Consider the following 22,117-nt stretch of genomic DNA (forward strand, 5'->3'; position numbering starts at 1 on the left):
GCCGTCCGTCAGTTGTGGGAGCCACAGCTCCCCAATGTCATAGTAAAGGCTGTCACGTGTGTTCTTTTGCACTACCTCACATATTCCTGTTGTTGTTACGGGCGTGCTGGTATGGGAATTGGGGCGTCTCAGAGACGTACTAGTGCTTTTAACCATGGTGTCCCTCCCATTCCAGCTGGGGCGGTGGGAGTCAGGCCAGCTCTGCACCAGGCCCTGAAACCCATGCAGGGCACCTTCCATCCTGCCCGCCCCATTCCCTCGTCACTAAAAAGAAGGGTTTGGACAGATTATGTGGAACTCGAGAGCTATAAAAATCCACAGCACCTCTTTCTCTGAAAGGGAAAGTTGTTTCTGAAGGGAAGGCTAGACCAGCACCATCCAATAAAAATGTGATGCAAGCCACATATGTAATTTAACACTTTCTGGTAGCCACATTAAAAAAGATGGGATTAATTTCATTAAAGTATTTAATTTAGCCCAATAAATCAAAAATATTAGCATTTCAACATGTAATCAATATACAAAATTATTAATGAGCTATTTTACATTCTTGGAGCTGAACTAAGTCTTTGAAATCCAGAGTGTGCGTCTCCCCTTGGACCAGCCACATGGCCAGTCCTCAGTAGCTACCTGGCCGGTGGCTATGCTGACGGGCAGCACAGGTCTCCTGGGACCACCTGGAGTCCTAAGGCCTCAGCTCGGTCCGCAGGACCCACAGCTTCCTCCTTGGCCAGCCTTTTCATTTTTGTGGCTGGAATTTATAAAGCAGGGACTCACAGATGATTTAAACTGGAGTCTGTACAAAAGACTGCTTTTCTTCAGTGACGTTCCCCTAGCTCCGTAAGTGCTCTCAGGCGGAGCTGGGAGACCCGTTCTGCCCACATAGAGTCTTGGAGAAGCGCTCCCAGCAGGTGCGCACAAGGCCTGGATGCTTGGAGCAACTGCAAACAAGAATAAGAGGATGCGATTTTCCATGACGCCGCTGAGCAGTGTGGGCTTAACCTTCTACTATCCAGAGCCAGTCGGGAGGGGAAGGGAATTTCCTTTGGGGAGGGAAAATTAAGAAATAAATCAAACAATAAATCAAGACTTTGTCTTTGTCTTTTCATGTAGTGGAATAGAAGATGAACTCAGCTGAATTCAGTGAAGATGTAGAAGAAGGTAAAAACAAATACTTATTAAAATTATTTTTAACTTAATACTATTATTGGGTCATACATTCACAGGGTTCAAAAATATAAAATGATACAAAATAAAAAAGCAATGAAACGTCTCCCTTCCCTGGTACCCATGCACCTTATCTATGTGTCTTTCCAGAGTTACTTTTTCTAAAAGCATCATTTAGGTAGTATTTCTTTCCTTCTACCTCCTCTCTCTCCCCCACCCTCCAAAAAGACTTTAAAACCAGTTTTGAACAAAATGTTCTTGGAAGGGGTTTTATTGTGTAGCACTAGTCTGGTGAGATAAAAATTGCTTGGTTGGAAGGTGCAGTTTTACTGTGACTAGATTTGATCATCTGAGTGGTCGTGTCGAAGGGCGGCCCACAAACAGCCTGTCGCTGGGGGGACCCTGCTGATCTCTGAGCCACCCATGGTCTTCTCCCGCTGAATCCCTCTCTCCTCTGCCACAGTTCTAAAAAATAACACTGTGAAAGTGGAGGCGGAGGCTGAGGATGCTGCCCTGGACTGCTCAGTGAATTCCAGGTCTTCGGAGAAGCACCTTCTAGACAGTGTCTTCACCACCCTCCAGGACTCCAGCAAGCGCAAGCAGCCGGGCAGCGAGGGCCAGCCAGACTCTGTCTCCAGCGTGAAGAGGCGGCGGCTGATTCCCGAGGTAGGGGAACACCCTGTCTGTGCCTGCTTGGGTGCTAACCCTCTGATAAGATGCTGAATCTCTGCTCGTGGGATCTGGGCAACGCCTGAACGCCTGGGCATGAGGAGGCTTTCACTTCAGCTGTCCCTTCTCTGGCTTGAGTGTCTAGCTAGAAAGTGTCCTTAACTGGAATCTTGTCTGTCTGGGTTCAGAGGGGGCAAGGAGTCTTCGCAGCATCTGCTCTCAGGGAAGGCAGGAACTTGTTGACGGCAAGTCTAGTTTTCCATGGTGCACTCTTAACATAGATTCCTGGGAAAGTGCCAAGGGTTAGCAGGTCTTTTCCTAAATCAAATTCATCTTTTATGTCTATTATGGGAGTTCGTTGCCTAAAGAAACTGTTCAGTGAATCATTTTTGCAAAGTGGGGAATTCTTCTATGTCATAACTGTTATTCCTATTTTATGCATTTGTTTTATATCTTAGTCACCTGCCGGTTATATTGAACTCTGCTAAATTCTGAGAAAGTGGAACTGACATAATGGCCCCCTCTAGCAGCCTGTAGTCCACATGGGAGATAAGACACGTACACAAAACAGTGAAGACTGAGCCCGGCTGGCGTGGCTCAGGGGTTGAGCATTGACCTATGAACCAGGAGGTTGCTGTTTGATACCCGATCAGGGCCTGTGCCCGGGTTGCGGGCTCAATCTCCAGTGTAGGTTGTGCAGGAGGCAGCCAATCCATGATTCTCTCTCATCATTGATGTTTCTATTTCTCTCTCCCTCTTCCTTCCTCTCTGAAATCAATTAAAAAAATATTTTTAAAACAACAACAAAAAACAGTGAAGACTGGGGAGGGACACAAGAAGGGGGTCCCCTGGGATATCTTGTCAGTGAGCCTCCCCATGGGTCAGCAGATTACACCTCAAACTCAGAACATTTTTCCAAATTCTCCAACCCCCCCCCTCCCCCCACACACATACTTAACTCACCCTCTTTGGGAGCACCCAGACAGTTACTTCAATTTCTGCATGTCTGTCCAAAAGAGTCCCCATTTTCACGTCTCATTATCATGAGCCAGAACACCATGGGGTATCATCCTGGGACTATTTTTGGTTTATTTTCATTATCTACTATGAGATGCTAGGGAAGCTCCAAATAAACTGGGCGTTTATGGATTTTAGAGACTGAATCTTCAGTAAGTAAAAACGATTCTTTGAGTGGCAAACTGGTGAAGTTAAGATTTTCACCAGGATTCAAGTACACATGTGTACGTTACATTATAATGAGTACTGACCTGCGTCCCACATCATGGAACATTGAGCAATACATTTATTTACCTATCTACCTACCTACCTATTCGTTTGTTTGTTTATTTAATCTACCTATCAATTTGTTTATCTAGGTCCCCCCTCCAAAAAGAGCTTTGTTGACATACAGTTTATATACTATACAATTTACTAATTCACAGTGCATAATTCAGCAGTTTTTCATATGTTCATATAGTTGTGCAATAAATTCCAGAACATTTTCATCACCCCACAAAGAAATCCTGTCCCCATTATCAGTCAGTTCCTATTCCCCGTGCTCTAGCTCCTGGCAACCATTAATCTGCTTTTTGTCTCTGCATTTGCCTATTCTGAACATTTGTTATAATTGGAATCATAGAATACGTGGTCTTTCGTATCTGGTTTCTTTTACGTAGCAGATGTTTTTCAGTTCGTCCAGGCTGTAGCAGATATCAGTGCTTCATTTCTTTTTATGGCCAAGTAATAGTCCATTGTGTAAAGATACCAGTTGATGGACATTTGAGCTGCGTTCACTTTTTTATTATCATGAGTAATACTTGAGCAATACATTTTTAAAGATCTATAATGCCCAGAAAATAGGTTGAATTTTTTAATACCTGCATGAATTTTTTATACCTTTCTTTATACCTTTTTTTTTATTTTAAATAAAGGATTGATTAGAAATATCCCACCCTTGACTCCGGCTTCCTAAAACCAGCACTGGCTGCATACCTTGTTACCCTGGGGAAATTTTCCTGTGTGAGTGGCAGTTTCTAGTGCAGTAAGCAGTTACTACAGATTAAATCTCAGATTTCTGTCTGCTGAGATACCTTTTATGGCAAATGAAAGCTACAAGATAGTAGAATAGTTTCTTTGAAAAACGTTTAACCATTTGCTGTTTCTTATGTCTTACTTTAAACCATAATTTATTATCCTTTCCCCTAATGATTGGTATTTAGGTGTTTTGCACTTTTATACTATTACAGCAGTACCCCAGGACCATCCATGTAAGTAAACCTGGGCCCCTCTGTGAGTGTTCTCTAGATTGGATTCCTCAAGGTTATTCTGAAAGTGTTGAGAAGCACTATGTTAGCTCCTAAGGAGCTCCTAAAAGTTTTTCTTCTGTTTGTCATCTGCTTATGGTCAATCCTACAAAGCTTTCCCTAGCTGGTTTGGCTCAGTGGATAGAGCGTCAGCTTGCATACTGAAGGTTCCTGGGTTCGATTCCGGTCAAGGGCACAGGTCCGGGTTGCAGCCTCGATCCCCAATAAGGGGTGTGCAGGAGGTAGCCTATCAGTGATTCTCTCTCATCATTGATGTTTCTATCTCTCTCTCCTTCTCCCTCTCCCTTCCTCTCTGAAATCAGTAAAAATATATATTTTTTAAAATCCTACAAAGCCCTTCAAGTGTGTGAGTAAAGCCAGAATTCAAGTGGGACACTGAGTTGAGCCTATTGATTCACTTTTGCTGTATGCCATCTCCCCCCCAATCCCCCCTAAAAAACCCCAAACTTAAAACAACCACCATTTTATTCAAAATTATGTGGGTCAGCTGGTAGTTCTCCTGATTTGGCCTGACATGGCTGGAGCAAGGTGGTCTGGGATGACCTCACTCCCACATCCAGGGTTGCCCCTGGGCTGGCAGGGAGGACTGCAGCTTCCCTTGTGCACTTTCTCACCCTCCCCGAGGCCAGTCCAGGCTTGTTCACATGACACGGAAGAGTTCCTGGAAGCAAGACAGGTCAAGCTCAGGACTGCAGACTCATCAGGCTTCTGCTTGCATCACGTTTGCTACCGTCCCACTGGTCAAAGTCAGTCATGTGGCCCAACCTGGGTGCCCGGGTGGGAAAATAGATCCCACCCCTGATGGCAGGAGCAGCCAAGTCCCATTGCCAAGAGGCTGTCACACAGGGTGGGGCAACTGCTGTGGCCGTTCTCATCAACAGTTCACCACAGTGAGCAACAGCAAGCTCCACATCTAGGAGGAATTCTGACCGTGTGAAGCCCGCGTTCAGGCCTTCGTGGACACAAATAGTGTCACTCTTTATGCCTTCATTCAATAAATTTCTGTTCTCTCGGCATCATAGAGAAGGCAGCATCTTCATATTCTTGGAGCAGAAAGATCGAGAGAAGGTGCTTATGATTTGTGTTTTAGTTGAATCCTTCAGCATGTGAAGCAAGTCAGAAAAGACCTGGTATTGGGCTAACACCCCACAAGGTTCACAGTGGAGGGAATGCCCGCACATCACATGAGTGATGTGATGGTTTCAGCTTTATCAGGCCCAAGCTTCAGGTACCACCCGGGAATTCTGACATGTTCAGAGAAAAGGGAACCAAAATATGTTTGAATATTTCTAGTATGACTGGTCCAATTTACATATTCTAATTGGTCACATACGTTTACTTTGCAATGGATTGCTATAGTTCTCATTCATTAGATGTTGGCAAGGAAAAGACATGTTTACTCCTGGGTTTTATTTTGGGTGTTAGCTGTGTTCATTTTCCTTAGTGTATATAAAGTGAGGTTGATCTCCCTGCACCCCTTCCTGTTCTGCAAAAAGAATATATGTAAGTAAAACCTTTTGAAACTCTTGAGCTCTGTGTAGAAAGGTGTCCTGTGATTTCAAGGCAGTATTTCCTTCTAAACTTTGTGTGAGTCAATTTGTCAGTAAATCAGGAGCCTCAGGACCCTGCGGACCTCAGAACAACCCATCGATTTTATGGAATTACAGTACATGCTGATTTTTCAGAATGGTACTAGTCCTAGTCCAGAGTGAATAGTCCTTTATCCTTCTCCCCCTGAGTTTTCTCTGATCCTTCTTACATATGTGGTGGCAGGGGTGGAGGTGGAGGTAAGGAGTGTGTGCCGCTTTCTTCAGCACCGTCTTCACAGGGTGAGACCAGAGGCACCAGGAGGCGGAAACAAGCAATCATCAAAAGATGGGAAGCAAGTGCAGTAACAGTACTGGGGGGAGGTAGAAGGGAGCACAGGGGGGTAAATATGATTTTTTTTTTTAGAGAAAACACTTTATTTATGAAAATCTGAAGCAGTACAAAACTCAGAAGCTCCACCTAGGTGCAACAAACATGGATATGATGCTAAGAAATTCTAGTTTTTCCGTAAGTTGAATAAAATTTAAGTTTGACAGCACAGTAATCCTTAAAGCAACAATCCTGAAATTTCAACATGGCCTTGTATATTGTTAAATAAGCAAGGCTAGAATGAGCTATAGAGTTTTTGTTTTTAAGAATATATTGAGTGATTTTGATTACTGCACACACTCCTTACCTCCACCTCCACCCCTGCCACCACATATGTAAGAAGGATCAGAGGAAACTCAGGGGGAGAAGGATAAAGGACTATTCACTCTGAACTAGGACTAGTACCATTCTGAAAAATCAACATGTACTATAATTCCATAAAATCGATGGGTTGTTCTGAGGCTCCTGATTTACTGACAAATTGACTTGGGGTGGTGAACACACAATACAATATACAGATGATGTATTGTAGACTCGTACACCTGAAACCTATATGATTTTATTAAGCAGTGTCACCCCAATAAATGCAATAAAAATTCTTTAGAAAGTAATAAACAACAATAACAAACAAACAAAAACAGTTGAGTCCCTACTCGACAAATACCATTCCTTATTTCATGTATCCATATAATAAATTAGTGATGAGAGGATTAATATCTTCACCAGACAGATGAGAAAATTCAGGCGTGTAAGTTAGTAAAGTGCTGGGATGCCGGTGGGGCAGCCTTGTTCCTGGTGTAGAGTGATTGGGACACTCGGGTCCCTGCTCCCCGTCCAGGCGTGAGCCCCACCTGCTCCTATCCAGCCTATAGGAACACAAAGTAGCAGAATGAGCTGAGATCCTCGAGTCAGATAAGGGGAAGTTCACCATGGGGCCTTTGGCCAACTAGTGACCTGCCAGACTCAGGTTCCTACATAGTGATGAGGGATGATACTGCTCACGCATTTCCTGTGTGGGTCATTGAGATCCATGTAAGGAGCCCAGCACAGGGCCTGACCCATGCCAGCCTTCAGAACTGTTTACTTACTGCCCCCACCCCCACCCCCATATCCAACTCCACCCCTTGTGGTCACTATTCAACTGCCTTCTCCAAGGGAAGCCATCTGATGCCCGTTAGGACACCCAGGCCCGAGCACCCTTAATTCTGAACACCATTCAAGTCTGAGCACAGGAGACCACCTCTGTCTTCTTCCCCAAACCCAAGGGGAGGGGAGGAAGGTGACGAGGGGAGAATTTGAGTGGTAACTCTGATGCTAAAGGTACGTCACATGCAGACTCATCAGGGCCGATGACTTGTTTGTTCATGAGTGACATTTAGTACAATACTAAGAGGAAAAATAAAAGCTCCCTCAAAAAATTTAACAAAAGGCTCTATAAAGCCTTATCTGGCACCTCTGCTGGAAAAGGCTTCATAGCCAAACACAGCAGATGTAGAAGGTGAGCAGCCAGCGCTTTTATTGGAAATCATCTTTTTGTTCATGGACATGGGGGCAATATTCAATAGCTGTATGTCAGGCAGAAGTTAGCTTTGTTCTCCTGGGGGCGTTTGTTAATGTTTGTTTTTTATCCTAAAGTGTCACTGTGGTTTGTTTTTGGAGAACAAAGATGCCATCTCATTCAGTGCAAATGTACTGAACACCTCCTCCGTGTCAGTTACTGTGGGACCAGCTGGGGATTTAGAATGGTTTCTACAACAGCCATAGCCGATAGGAATTATGGCCGTTCCTGTTTTCACGAGGTGCAGGAAGTCAGCACTGCCACGCCTGCTCCATTGGGAACTGTGCACTTACACCAAGGTGGCTCTAGGGCTGTGGGTAGTTATAAGGTGCTGTGGGGAGCCTTTGAGGACGTCCTGCCTGATACCTTGCTGTCCCTTCTTTTTCTTCTCATTTCCATTGTGGTTGCCTTTTCTGTCCAGATTCTTATTTTCTCAGGCATCATTCCTGATCCTCACCATACACTGTTTGGCAGTGTGAGGATGACCCCAAGGGAAAAGCCACCAGGGCAGAGATTGTGTCTGGCTCATTCCCTGTGTGCCCATGGCCTTGCACAGAGCCTGCCAGATGTTGGGCACTCAGTAGTATTTGTTTACTGGCTCTGTGGGGTAGAGAGTTCTTCCATACCTTATTGCTAAACAGTAGTTGATCAACTGATGATGATGATGATGATGATATGAAGAAGAAGAAACATTCTATTGAAAATGAAAAAGGTAAGCGTCACTCCTGCTTCATTTACTTGGAGGCGTTTCACACGTCTGCCTTGACGCCGCATTAATGCTCCACTCCCCGCTCTCTCGAAGGCATGCTGCTTTCTTGGTGTTCCACTTTGCTGACTCTCTGGGCACCATTTAGCAACTCATCATTCGTTGAACTGAAATCAGTGACTGCTCTTGGATTTGAAGTCCTGAGAAAGCTGTTTAATCCGTAAAGCATCTCCATGGTGACACAATCCCTGCGATGTCGCTGAGCACAGACACGTGGAATCTCCCCTAAGTAGCCTACTTGCCCCTCACCTGCAACCCAGCATCAACCTTTTTGTTCAGATTCTCCAGCTGAGAGGTTTGGGCATTCCCTCTTGAGTCTGAGGGTGGTGATCAAATCCAGGATAGATGCTGGCACTGCCTAGCCTGAGCTCTGCTGCCGAGTTCCCATATGGTTGGAAGATGAGCCTTGGAGAATCACGAACAGTGTGTCAGCCAGACACCCAGTGCCAAGTAGCACAGATTTAAGATTTCTTGATACTCCTAGACAGCTGAGCAGAGATTGTATCAGCGGCTGCCAGAGCAGCCAGCCCGTCGTCGCCTTGTCAGCATTTGTGGAGTTCATTGGAGCACTGAATTGACAGGTCACCGCTGTGGAGATGCCTAAGAACCTTCTCTTTGGTGCTGGTGTTGTGTTTTGTGTTGAGTTGTGTATCCGAGGTCTCTGTGAGTGAGGAATGTTGCCCTCTGCTGGGACTCAAACTTAATTTTTTATTCAAGCAGGTTAGCCAAAAATGTTTCAGCGGGTGGCACTGTTCCTAACATGCTTGGTAGAAACTGAAATGTTTTTATTAATGAGGCTGAATATTGAGAGTTATAGGGGGGATTTCCAGTTTCGATGTACCCTGGCCTTCTGCCTGCTGTGGGGAGGTAGGGGAGTCAGAGGACGTCTGTTTGTTGTTGGTATTCAAACAGTTCACCCAGAAACTTCCCCCCTGCTTACTTTCTAGCCTGGGATTGGTTTGTTCAGATCTCCCTCTAGAACAGCGGTTCTCAACTTGGGGGTCGAACGACCCTTTCACAGGGGTCGCCCAAGACCATCGAAAAACACATACATAATTACATATTGTTTTTGTGATTAATTGCTGGGATCTTGTTCGGGCACCAGATGCCGGGGTGCAACCCCAGCAGGTCCAGGGGTCCCCAAAGGTGTAGACGGAGTCGGCGAAGAAGGAATGACACGGAGACAGCGTTCAGTTGATCAGCAGCCTAGCCAGGATCTCCAGCCAAGTTCTGGTCTGGATCTCCAGAGAAGTTCTGCCGTTTATTGTCTTGTTACATCCGTATTTATACCAGTTGATTTTAATCCTGTCAATTTCTATTACAAAGGTTAGGGCGTTTCTTATCTCCATTCCAGGGAGTAAAGATTATGTAGCTTAAGCATGATTGTTTGTAGTTAAAGTGATTAACTACCCACCTGGCACTTAGTTAAGGAGTTTTATTCCCTCCCTAACGTCAGGGGAAAATCTCTACCTGGGGAAACAACCTTTCTCTGAGAGGTGACCTTGGTTAAAACACATAGTGCCAAGAAGGTGAGCAAATATATTAAGAACAGTATGCCATATATGCCAGGTCCCTTGAAACAGCAAGGATGGACCGGCTCCCGGCAATTAATCACTATGCTTTAATTATGTTCAATTTGTAACAGTGAAATTGGGAGTCACCACAACATGAGGAACTGTATTAAAGGGTCGCGGCATTAGGAAGGTTGAGAACCGCTGCTCTAGAACCTGTACTCTTGCTGCTTGGCATGTGGGTTTCTGGTGATCTCTCTTCACAGAATCTTTTTTAAAAATATTAGTGGAGTCACTTGTAAAACAAAGACATTGTTGCTAAAATCATTCCTGATGCAGTTATGATTTCTTTAGTGATGGGATTACAGACTCAAATGTGGGGAGCAGCTACAGTGTATGGACAGGTTCAAGCCTTCGACTGCAGGCACAGTACAAGTCCCAGCTTGGAGGGCAGGGCCCTCCCAGCACAATTATAGCCAACAGCTATCGTTGTAAGCTTGAACCTATGGTCCAAACACATGGCCCCACATGCCTGAGTTTTAGAGTTCAGGTGTGTGTAGGTGAGTAGGATTGAAAACCACGAGAATGTTGTAAACATCTTGGTCATGCCCTTACTTTGCCTCGTGGAATCTGTCTATAAAATAAAGACACGGCTTGTGGGCACTGTCGCTGTCTCTCAGAGAAGCAACGTCCCACTGAGACCCAGCTTTCATTCTCTTGTCTGTCTTTTCTAAGCCTTTCAGCCGCCCCACTCAGGTTCACCCTTGGCCGTGCTGGCGTGGCACACTCAAATTTCTCTATATTGGTAAAACCTCCTACTTATCTCATGATCCATGGGACCGCCAAAGTTATTTTGGTATAATAGAATTTAAGGTGCATAAGTTGCTACAAATCTAATTTACAGTCTGCAGGAATGAGCACATAAGGCACTTTGAATATATTTGGGCAGTGCTTTTCAACAGTGACCCACAGCCATAATCAATCTTGCAGAGAAATACAGCTCACATATATGAGTTTACATGTAATTATGTAGCTACACCCAGAAATGAAACAAAACTTTGCCGAATTTAATTCATGCACAGTGCACTGTGGTATTTTCTATTCAATTTTCTTTCATACTTCCTCCTCCCCTCCCTCTTTCTTATGCTAGTCATGATCCATCAAGTCAATTGCACCAATTTACTAATGGGTCATGACCCACTGTTCCAAACACACTGCATTAGGGGTAAGATTTCTAATTATCTCTATCCCTTCCTTTTTCCAAGTTTCTGATGCGTGTATTTGGGCGGGGAGGCTTCCTTCCTTTCCTCCTTCCTATTCCTTTGCTTTCTGCCAGATAGCAGAACAAAAAATATATTAAGAGCTTAAAACTCCACCTCTAGCTCAGTTGTCCTGTACTCCTCCCCTGGCAAACAGACCTGTAAGATGCACCTTCCGTGAGTGAGTTACCCTGCTCCTGGTGTTGTAGGCAAGCTCTCTTGTTTACCAGTAGAGAGTAATCATTACAACTAGTTTTATAAAAGGCCCATAGGGTTACCTCTGCTCTGGCTTAGGAGTAACATCCTATATAATAATAGAGAATATGCTAATTATCCATTCTGCTGTAACATCACGACCAATCTACAAGTGGTGGAGAGCTACAGGAGGGCGTGCCACGAGCTAGGAGCGGGGAGAGGTACAGGAGGGCAGGGCAGCGAGCTACAAGCAGCGGAGAGCTACCAGCGGCGGTGGGCGGGTAGCCAGCTCAGGCAAGCAGCAGCGAGCTCCTCACGCATGGTTTCGTGTGCAGGGCTACTAGTTATTTAATAATATCATAACCCTGGCCAGTGTTTCCCACTGGGTTAGAGCATCAGCCCATGCACTGAAGGGTCGCAGGTTCAATTCCTGGTCAAGGACACGTACCTGGGTTGCAGGTGGGGTGCTGCAGGAGGCAAGCAATCATTGTGTCTCTCTCACATCTCTCCCTCCCTCCCTCCCTCCTTCCCTCCTCCTTTCCTTTCCTCCCTCCCTTCCTTCCACTCTCTCTGAAAATCAATAGAAAAAATGTCCTTGGGTAAGGATTAATGACAACAACAAAATAATAATCATATTGTAATAATAAATATTAAGTACTTATGTACATTAAGTCCTCACAACCCCACGAGACCGGTACATTATTTATCCCTGAGTTATGCACAGGAAGCTGAGACATGAAAAGTCATGTAATGTAACCAAGGTCACATAGAGGGCAGACAGCATGACAGTTGAGCTGAACACTTACCCACTCCTTTCACCTCTACAGTCAAGTTATTCATGACGCTAGTGGCCTGTCCGAACTGCTCCTCTGTCTTAAGCATGTATTTGAGAGTGGTAGAACCCCTTGCTCTGCTTTAAACTTCCTTGTATGTGGTTAACTGACATTCATTGAGCTTCTCTGTGTCCCAGGCACTGTGCTTGGCACTGGGGGTAGACTCAGGAATGGCCTGCTCCCATCAGGTAACCATCCTGCTATTGGATGAGGATGGAGACCCCAGGAGGGAGTAGGGCAGGGGCAGGCTCCCCAACCCAGCATGTCCTGCTCCTGTGCTCTTGGGGAGGGGTGGGGGTGAGGTACAGGAGGGGCCAGTGCCTCTGACCCTTCATCAGCTTAGACAGATGAACCCTGAGAAAGTATTGGGCAGCTCTGTGGGATAATTAAAACACAAGAATTCCTATATCGTCAGGTTCCTAGGAGAGTAAAATAGCTTTTCTTTGGCATGGTTATCAACAGAGATATCAGAGAAAAATTAACCTCTCTATAATATGAGTCATTATTTTGTTATCTAAGAGGGTCAAGGAAGTAGTTGATTGATTTAAATGAAAATAGCATGGAAGTTTAGAAGGATCAAGGTTTTATGATAATGTGACCTCGCGGCCTGTTTTCACCCTGGGCCTACCTCTTCTCACACCATGTTGCTCACCTGCCCCTGTAACCCCAGCCTCTTGAAATTGTTCCTTGCCCTGCAAGAGGAAAAACCTCACATGCTGTTTGATACGGCATGAGTTATCGGAAGGTTTAGAAATGACACTGAATCTGCCTGGATGAGGAAAACGGAGAGCGGGCCCTGGAGAGGACCAACGCCCACTCCGGAGCACGTTCGAAACGCAGACCCAGGGATCAGGATCTGCATTCTAGCAAGACTCCAGGGACTGCATTTCAGAAGCCCTGGCCGGGCCGGCTGAGCCAGCCACGTTTTCCTTCGGATGCACCTTGATCCCGTCCATCCCGCAGTTGCCTCGGGCACAGGCATGTCTGTGGACGTGAACCGTTTATAAAGCTTCAACCCTCCTGCTGTCCTGACAGCCACCAGTGCTTGCCAATGAGCTTTTTTGCTTGATTACACTCTGGAAAATATATTCCTATACATTTTGGAGTCAAATTCAACATTTGCCAAAAACAGCTTTATAAAGTTAGGACTGAAATACAATGAGTGGCACATAAAGTGTACCATTTGGTAAGTTTTGACATGTGTATGTCAGTAAAGCCGTCACCACAATCAAGATAAACATATCCATCATCAGCTACCATTACATTTTTTGCCCTTTTGCATCCTCCCTGCACACCACATAACTTCTAATCTGCTTTTTGTCGCTTTTGATAAGTTTGTATTTTCCAGAAATTTATGTGAATGGAATCCTATAGTATGGTCTCTCTTGTTTGTCTGGCTTCTTTCAGCATAATTACTTCGATTTATCATGATGTAGCAGTTTTATTGTGAGTAGTATTCCTTTGTACAAATATAACAGTTTGTCTATATACATGCTAATAAAAATTTGGGTTGTTTCCAGTTTGGGGCTATTTACAAATAGGGCTGCCATGAACATTTTTGCATAGAAGTATTTATATGATCTTGTGCTTCCATTTTGCTTGGTAAGTAAATTCCTAGGAATGGAATACCTGGTTCATATGGTCCATGTATGTTTAACTTTCTGGGAAGTACCAAGTATTTCCCGAAGTGGTTCTGTCCCCGCCAGCAGTGTCTGAGGGTTCCGGTTCCTTCACCTCATCTCCAGGACTCTTTATCGTCTTTTTTATTACCCACTCTGGTGGGTGTGACGTGGCATTTCATTGTGGGTTTTTTGTTTGTTTGTTTGTGTTTTTTGGTATAGCAAAGGTGGAAATTTATTGAAGAACAAGTACAGAGTCCCACGTGGGGAAGGGGAAAGAATCTCGGAGCGGGAAAGAGGCGCCTCATTGTGGCTTTAATCTGCATTTTATTAATAAGCATCCTTTATGTGCGTATATGCCATTTATATATTTACTTTGAAGTAGCTGTTGAAATAACTGATTGAGTTGTCTATCACTGTATTTGAGAGTACTGTAAGTAACCTGGGCTCAAGTCCTTTATCAGATAAACGATTTGCCAGTATTTTCTTCCATTCTAGGCTGTTTTTCATTCTTTTAATGGTGTCCTTCAAAGAGCAGAAATTTTTTATTTTGATGAAGTTCAATATATCAATTTGTTCTCTTACGGTATGGATTGTGCTTGTATTCTAGGAGATTTTTGCCTAAACCAAGGTCACAAAGGATTTCTCGTATGTTTTCGTCTGGAAGTATTAGGATTTTAAGTTAGGATTTGTATTTAGGTCCACAATCCATCTTGAGTTCATTTTTGTGTATGGTACATGGTAGACTGAGCCAGCACCACCACTGACTTGCCTCTGAACCGTTCTCAAAAACCGCCTGTCCACATGTATGTAAATAAGCCTCTTGAAATGTTCAGGGCCTGGCAGTGGGGAAACTACTGATGAAAGCACTGAGAACCCTGGGTTCCCAATGGTCAGGGTGATGTCTGTCCCGTGGTGGGGTGTGGAGTCCAGCTTTGAGGTTCTTAAAGAGTATCTTGAGCTTCCTTGGGTGTCTGGCAACAAGGGGCCTTCAGTGTGTACCATCCTTGGGGAGTGGAGGAACCCGTCCCTCAGATCTTCGTTGGTAAGTCTTAATTCTCTCACAGACCTCTGTTGAGCAAAGTGGATCATTCATAGCAAGTACCCTTCTTAGATGCATAAGATACATGTTAATTCATTACAGACTGTGGGTGACTTAGGACAGTGGGGCTTCCTTTCCTCCTGGAGTTCGGGTTGAGAAGGGCTGCTGGACCAACAGGGAGACCAAAACTTAGAACCTGGGAGGCCCCATCATTTCATGGACTCTCAGTAGCACGGGCTCTGGAACATCTGGGCTAGCCCTTTTCCAGTCGAGGTAAGATGTGATGCCAGGCGGTGGTGGAGTGGGCAGCTCACTGCCACTGTCTACACCCTGTTCTTCTGTGCCCACCACCGGGCATCTCAGCTGTCCACATGGAAATGCCTGTTCGCCTTGAGGCTGCGGTCAGTGAGGTCACCTGCCCGGGAGCTCCTCCTTCCCATGGTCTCCCTCCCACCCCCATCAGGGTTCTTGCCCGGTCTTGCCAGCCATGGTGCTGTGTCTCCTGTCAGGCCCTAGGTAGGAAGCCCAGCGCTGGTGTCCCGCAGCAATTCGCAGCCTTCTGGGTCCAGTCACAGTCTCTCTCGGGAAGTAGGGGGCATGAACAGGTTTACACTGAGACGCGTGTTTGTATTCGTGGTGCGTTCTGGACAGAGTGAGTCCAGGGCAAGGTAACCGGCTCCTCATGTGCTCCCTGTGTGTGTGTGGCACAGACCTGTGTCGAGTGTAGTAAGTCGGAACATCCCCTAACACACCTTTTGTTTTCCAGGCGCTCCTAGCAGGCATGAGGAACCGGGAGAACAGCTCACCCTGTCAGGGCAACGGGGAGCAGGCCGGCAGGGGCAAGCACTTGGTCTCTGCGTGGCCGGGTGAGGAGGAGCCCTGCCATGACACGACCACTCTCTCCTACAAGAAGCCTCTGTACGGCATCTCGCACAAGATCATGGAGAAGAAGAACCCCCCCGCGGGCGACATGCTCAGCACGTATGAGCTCTTAGAGAAGGGAAACCCCAGCAACAGCCCCTCACCGCTGCGGCTGCTGAACGAGACACAGAAGCGGGACAGTGGCAGTGCGGCCTCGGCCACCACCGACAGCGACCCCAACATCTACTTCCTGCTCCAGAAGATGTTCTACATGCTCAACACGCTCTCCTCCAGCATGTCCCAGCTGCACAGCAAGGTGGACCTGCTGTCCCTGGAGGTGAGCCGCATCAAGAAGCAGGTGAGCCCCACGGAGATGGTGGCCAAGTTCCAGCCGCCCCCCGAGTACCAGCTGACGGCCGCGGAGCTCAAGCAGATCGTGGACCAGAGCCTGTCGGGCGGGGACCTGGCCTGCCGCCTGCTGGTGCAGCTCTTCCCCGAGCTCTTCAGCGACGTGGACTTCTCTCGCGGCTGCAGCGCCTGCGGCTTCGCAGCCAAGCGGAAGCTGGAGTCGCTGCACCTGCAGCTCATCCGCAACTACGTGGAGGTCTACTACCCCTCCGTGAAGGACACGGCCGTGTGGCAGGCGGAGTGCCTGCCTCAGCTCAACGACTTCTTCAGCCGCTTCTGGGCCCAGAGGGAAATGGAGGACAGCCAGCCGGTGGGCCAGGTCGCCGGCTTCTTTGAGGCCGAGCAGGTGGACCCCGGCCACTTCCTGGACAACAAAGACCAGGAGGAGGCGCTGTCCTTGGATCGGAGCAGCACCATCGCCTCGGACCACGTGGTGGACACGCAGGACCTCACCGAGTTCCTGGACGAAGCCTCCTCACCCGGAGAGTTCGCGGTCTTCCTGCTGCACCGGCTTTTCCCCGAGCTCTTTGACCACCGGAAGCTGGGTGAGCAGTACAGCTGCTACGGGGATGGTGGCAAGCAGGAACTGGACCCGCAGAGGCTGCAGATCATCCGCAACTACACGGAGATCTACTTCCCCGACATGCAGGAGGAGGAGGCCTGGCTGCAGCAGTGCGCCCAGCGCATCAACGACGAGCTGGAGGGGCTGGGGCTGGACGGGGGCAGCGAGGGCGAGCCCCCGCGGGACGACTGCTACGACTCCTCCAGCCTGCCCGACGACATCTCCGTGATCAAGGTGGAGGACAGCTTCGAGGGCGAGCGGCCCGGCCGGCGGTCCAAGAAGATCTGGCTGGTGCCCATTGACTTCGACAAGCTGGAGGTCCCGCAGCCCGACTTCGAGGTGCCTGGCGGCGACTGCCTGCTCAGCAAGGAGCAGCTGCGCAGCATCTACGAGAGCAGCCTGTCCATCGGCAACTTCGCCTCGCGCCTGCTGGTGCACCTCTTCCCCGAGCTCTTCACCCACGAGAACCTGCGCAAACAGTACAACTGCAGCGGCTCCCTGGGCAAGAAGCAGCTGGACCCGTCCCGCATCAAGCTCATTCGCCACTACGTGCAGCTGCTCTATCCCCGGGCCAAGAACGACCGCGTCTGGACGCTGGAGTTCGTGGGCAAACTGGACGAGCGCTGCCGCCGCCGGGACACGGAGCAGAGGCGCTCCTACCAGCAGCAGCGCAAGGTCCATGTGCCAGGCCCCGAGTGCAGGGACCTGGCCAGCTATGCAGTCAACTCCGAGAGGTTCCGAGAGGAATTTGAGGGGCCCCCGCTGCCCCCCGAAAGAAGTAGCAAAGACTTCTGCAAGATCCCGCTGGACGAGCTGGTGGTCCCCTCGCCCGACTTCCCCGTGCCTTCGCCATACCTGCTGTCCGACAAGGAGGTGCGCGAGATCGTGCAGCAGAGCCTCTCGGTGGGCAACTTCGCCGCGCGGCTCCTCGTCAGGCTCTTCCCCGAACTCTTCACGGCCGAGAACCTCCGGCTGCAGTACAACCACTCGGGGGCCTGCAACAAGAAGCAGCTGGACCCCACGCGGCTCAGACTCATCCGCCACTACGTGGAGGCGGTGTACCCCGTGGAGAAGATGGAGGAGGTGTGGCATTACGAATGTATCCCCAGCATCGACGAGCGATGCCGCCGCCCCAACAGGAAAAAATGTGACATCCTGAAGAAAGCCAAGAAGGTGGAGAAGTGACGGTACGCTGGGGCCTGAGCCTTCCTTCGGAGCACGTGTATGGTATCCACAGACACGCACCTTATGGCAGTGGGAAGTGGCTTACTACTTTTGCACACACACACCCACCCAACCACAAGAACGAAGCCTTACATTTGGTCTCTTACTTCCGACCTGTGTCCCGAGTTCCCCAGGGGTGCAGCCAGTTAGGGGATGGCTGAGCTGTGAGAGCCGTGGCCTCAGGAGCAGGCTTCTCTCTCCTGGCTGCCCTCCCCTTCTCAATTTGAAACGCAAATTCAGCAACTCTTATTCCTCTTCCCACATTTTACATCTTCCATTTTTATCAATTGTTTTTTTAATTAAAAGGAAACCCTTTTTTAAGAGATCATTTGGGCTCTCTGGGGGCCAATTTGCTTAGGGGGAAAAAGAAGTCTTTTAAATGTTCATGGTGAAATACTGTTAGATGACTTCAGTCGCTGGGATTTCTTTTGAAGGTGGTTTCAGATTTATGAAATTTTTAGCGTAGCCATGTTTCTGCATGGTGGCTAATAATAGCTTCGGGGGCATAGAGGCCGAGCTGACTGACCTTGTCTTTGTCTCTGAATTTGAAGGGTCAGGATGCCCCTTGGATGGCAGTGGAGGGAACGGGGTGGCGTGACACCTTTCCTGACCACGTTCACTCCCTCCCTCCGCTGCAGTGCCGAGGAAGGGGCTTCCTCGTGGCCCGGCCTGCTCGCCGTTGCTGGGTGGGAAGGATGCTGTGCTCACTCTCTGTAGACAAGAACACTGGATGATGATGATGAGATGAATGTAGATAGACGTGGGAACACGTTCACAGTGTCATTTGAGCTGTGTCCTTCCACTGCCCCCTTCCCTCTCCATACGAGGAGGCTGGTTGGAGGGGCCGACACATGTCCTTGGAGAACAGTGTGTGAATTAATTGGCATCTTGTTTGATGTAAGGACGGTTCCCTTTGGGCTCACCACGAACTGTTTACTTTCTGTGTGTGTATTTGTACAAAACCTGGGTTCTGGGAGCCGTATGGCGACTTCACCACAGCTCCGTGTTAGCTCCTCCGATCAGTATGCATCCTGTTCCTCAGGGCAGGCCCAAACTCTCAGGTCCTCTTGAGGATGCCTGGTATTGGAAGGACACAGGTCATCTCAAATGGGGCTCCCATGTCCCTTCCCAGGGTCCACTCAGAGCTCCCCCCTCAGACTCCTTAGAAGACCCTGCTGTCCTACATCTTGGCCCCTTGCCTAGGATTGTGACATTTCTTCTCTTCCCACTGGTTGGGAAGGTCAGACTATTTCAGGCCAGTGGCATGTTCTCCAGGAGTTCTGACCAGGAAATTCCCCAGTAGTTAGAAGTTCTTGAAAACAATACTTTTATGGACCTGACTTGGGGGCCAAATGCCTAAGAGGAAAAGGAAATGGTCTAGAACTCAAACAGAATGCATCATACCAGAAACCTGGAAACATGAATGAATCACACAGGGTAGTCATAAAACCCTGTGGCTTAGATATTGGCTACCTTAAAATGCAGGAGCAACAGAAACAATCTGTGAACTGTCTTTATACAGCTGACAAGGACTTCGGTTCCGGTGGCTGTAGGATGGCATTTTGCCTGCACCCCGCAGGTTTGTTTGTTTTAATATATATGACAGGATTTTGAACAATGTTTACGTGTTGACCTAGCTTTATTAAATTTGCTTTTAAATGTCATTTACAGATTATTTCTGTCGAAACTGCAGTCTTAAATTATTGAAATTTAGAAATGCACAGGAATTTAATGACTCTCCCACCCACACGTGCACGCACACATTTCTTATTAAAAAATGAGTGATGGGGACCTACATAAACAACTTCAACTTCTTTGTGCCTGGAAAGAAGAAGGGAGTGGAGCAGCCAGGAGGTTCACCCCACGCCCCCTCACCTGCGCCTTTCTCTATGCCTTAGTCTCCCAAACACACAAATGCACGCACGCAAATGCACACATGCATGCATATACTCACATGCACACACACGCCCTACCCTCTACCCAAAGATGGCAGTGGCACTGGCCCGCCAGCCCTGCTGGTTGGAGAGTGCCGAGGAATTCATTCTGGTCTCTAGGATGTATCCGAGAGGATTCCAAGCCATGTGAAAATTGTCCTGCTTTCTAGAAGGTGGAATGTGACCCTGCAACTTCAGAAGCACAATCATTTTTTAAAACCCTATGTACCCACGTTAAAGAAATCAACAGGTTCTAGGTTCTAAGGATGAGCTATGTCTCCGTAACCTAGATCATGTTTTTGGAAACTGTATTTGGGTGGTTTCCTTTTATACCTTTCCTGTGTAGGGCTTCTTCCCCGCCCCCCCTCCCCATCTTAGTGTCCCTTTCAGTGAAGAGAGGTGGCCACACTCTGGGAGCTGTTTGCTGTCCCTCTGGACTGTCGGCCGGAAGCGAATGCAGGCCCTGTGGCCTGTGTGGTGCCCTCAGTTCCCCAGCCATGCAGGTGGGCTCAGGGGCAGTTTTTACATGAAGCAATATAAGTACAAACTACTTATTTTTTTTCGAAATGTAATGTTTTCCATAAAATCTGTTGGCACATCCCTTCCCCCTATCTAAATTTTTTGGTTTCCACTTGTTTTTCGGGGTGTTCTTTTGCCTTGTATCCGGAGAAGTAAAGAGTTAGCACAGACACATTCTGATGTTAAGTGAAATAGCAAGTCACGGTAGGTGGTAGCGTCCCTCATGTTCTGTGTTAGGAACTTTTAAAAGAATGTATGAAGGTAGTCCTGAATGTACTAAGTGTTCTAATCCTGCTTCAGTTCACTTTGGCTGTGTCTACATGACAGCAACCATTTGACAGGGAATAGAGTCGTGTCTTGTGTCGAGGGTGTTAGTGTGCCCCTCCCCATTCCGTGTCAGCCCTGAACCTTCCTTTCTGTAAGTTGAGGGGGAGGGGCATCATGTCAGCTGCAATCATCAACCCACCAATGGGATCTACTGAGTGATGAATGGATTAGCTGTTTAAATGGTAAGAGTCACTGGCCTGACCAGACCACAGCATGGCACCGGGTTCCTGTAGAAATGGCCTCAGTTTCCTCCTTTCCCCAAAACGTTTGCCTCTTGCCTAATGGGGGAGGGGGGTTTTCAAGACCCCTGATTGGAGCCCATTGCGCTCTCTCCCTGCCTGTGTAGCTAGGTGATATGAAGTGGGGCTGGAGGCCAAGGGCTGTTACTGCCATTTGGAAATACTTGCCTCGCGTAGATCCAGCCTTAATGTTTTTCTGACATCCTAGTGATAGCAGACCCTGCACAAAGTGGATATCAGAGTTAATACTGTGAGGAGACAAAATAATGAGCATAGTTTTACCAAAGATAATGAACTATCACATAATGTCTGCATCTTACCATTGATTTGAGTGCATCCTTAGAAAACTGAATGTAACAAAAACCCAGGACCTTTTTGGAAATTGTATGCTTTCTAGCAACTTTGTGTGAATTTTTATACAAGCACTGTTTTATGAGTTATATAAAATGTTTAAAAATAGAAAAAATATGGTCTCGCAACATCTTATTTCCTTAGGGAAGACGTTTCTTGGTCTGTTTGTCTTTCTCTGCGGCCTCCTCACTGCTGGGGGGGGCGGGCATGAATGCTTGGGGCACCCCAGCCTCTGGGGCTTCCACACTTAGGGTGTCGGGGCGGTAGCTCACAGGATTTCAGTTGTCACAGCTGAATGACTGAGAAGTCAACTAATAAATCCTAGCCTGTTTCTACACAGACTGCTTCCTGGACACATGGTGGAGGTACATTCACTTTATCTTTCCTGGGTGCCCAGCGCTCCCCGCCTGAGGCCCCGCCAGCAGAGCTGCTTTTCCCTTTGGATTAAATGGGATTTAGTTCCTCAGAGCTAAGGTGTTATTAACTGATAACAAAAGGATGCCTGTATTTTCTCACCCTTCGGCTAATTACAAATCATCAATGTTAATATTTCATAGTAAAAGTAATGTCTCCAGCTGTCAGAGGAACTTTTTCTGGCCCAAGGGCCACAATAGGTGAAGTGAGCTGTGGCTTGTGACGGGGACACTTCTCCCCGGTGAGTGAGTGCTGCTGGGAGCCTGACACCTGTCCACTGAGCTGCGTGCAGGTTGGGACTGGTCAAGGGCTGGAGCCCCAGAGGCGAAATACATGAGCAAGTTTAAGCAGGACTAGACGGAGAGCTAAATTCTGAAGCCCCTTCTGGCTGTAAGGATCTTTGTTTTCTACCAAAGAG

The 22,117-nt window shown here is 47.5% G+C and overlaps 1 protein-coding gene across 1 annotated transcript; it reads left to right on the forward strand.

Moving 5' to 3' along the window:
- The first annotated feature begins 1,105 nt into the window (after positions 1-1,105).
- BEND3 (BEN domain containing 3) lies at positions 1,106-21,394 on the forward strand. The gene is made up of 3 exons (XM_006777209.2): positions 1,106-1,161; positions 1,631-1,833; positions 15,627-21,394. The coding sequence occupies exons 1-3, from the start codon at positions 1,125-1,127 to the stop codon at positions 17,874-17,876; spliced, it is 2,490 nt and encodes an 829-aa protein (XP_006777272.1). The 5' UTR covers positions 1,106-1,124; the 3' UTR covers positions 17,877-21,394.
- Positions 21,395-22,117: the final 723 nt, after the last annotated feature.

Source organism: Myotis davidii, unplaced genomic scaffold (genome assembly GCF_000327345.1).
Source record: "Myotis davidii unplaced genomic scaffold, ASM32734v1 scaffold68, whole genome shotgun sequence".
NCBI lineage: Eukaryota > Metazoa > Chordata > Mammalia > Chiroptera > Vespertilionidae > Myotis > Myotis davidii.

What these genes read in the sequence shown, in the direction of transcription:
- BEND3 (XM_006777209.2), top strand. Translation starts at nt 1,125, where the DNA reads ATGAACTCAGCTGAATTCAGTGAAGATGTAGAAGAAG. An exon ending in CAGTGAAGATGTAGAAGAAG is followed by an intron (nt 1,162 to 1,630) that starts GTAAAAACAAAT and finishes CCTCTGCCACAG; the next exon opens with TTCTAAAAAATAACACTGTG. An exon ending in GGCGGCGGCTGATTCCCGAG is followed by an intron (nt 1,834 to 15,626) that starts GTAGGGGAACAC and finishes TTTGTTTTCCAG; the next exon opens with GCGCTCCTAGCAGGCATGAG.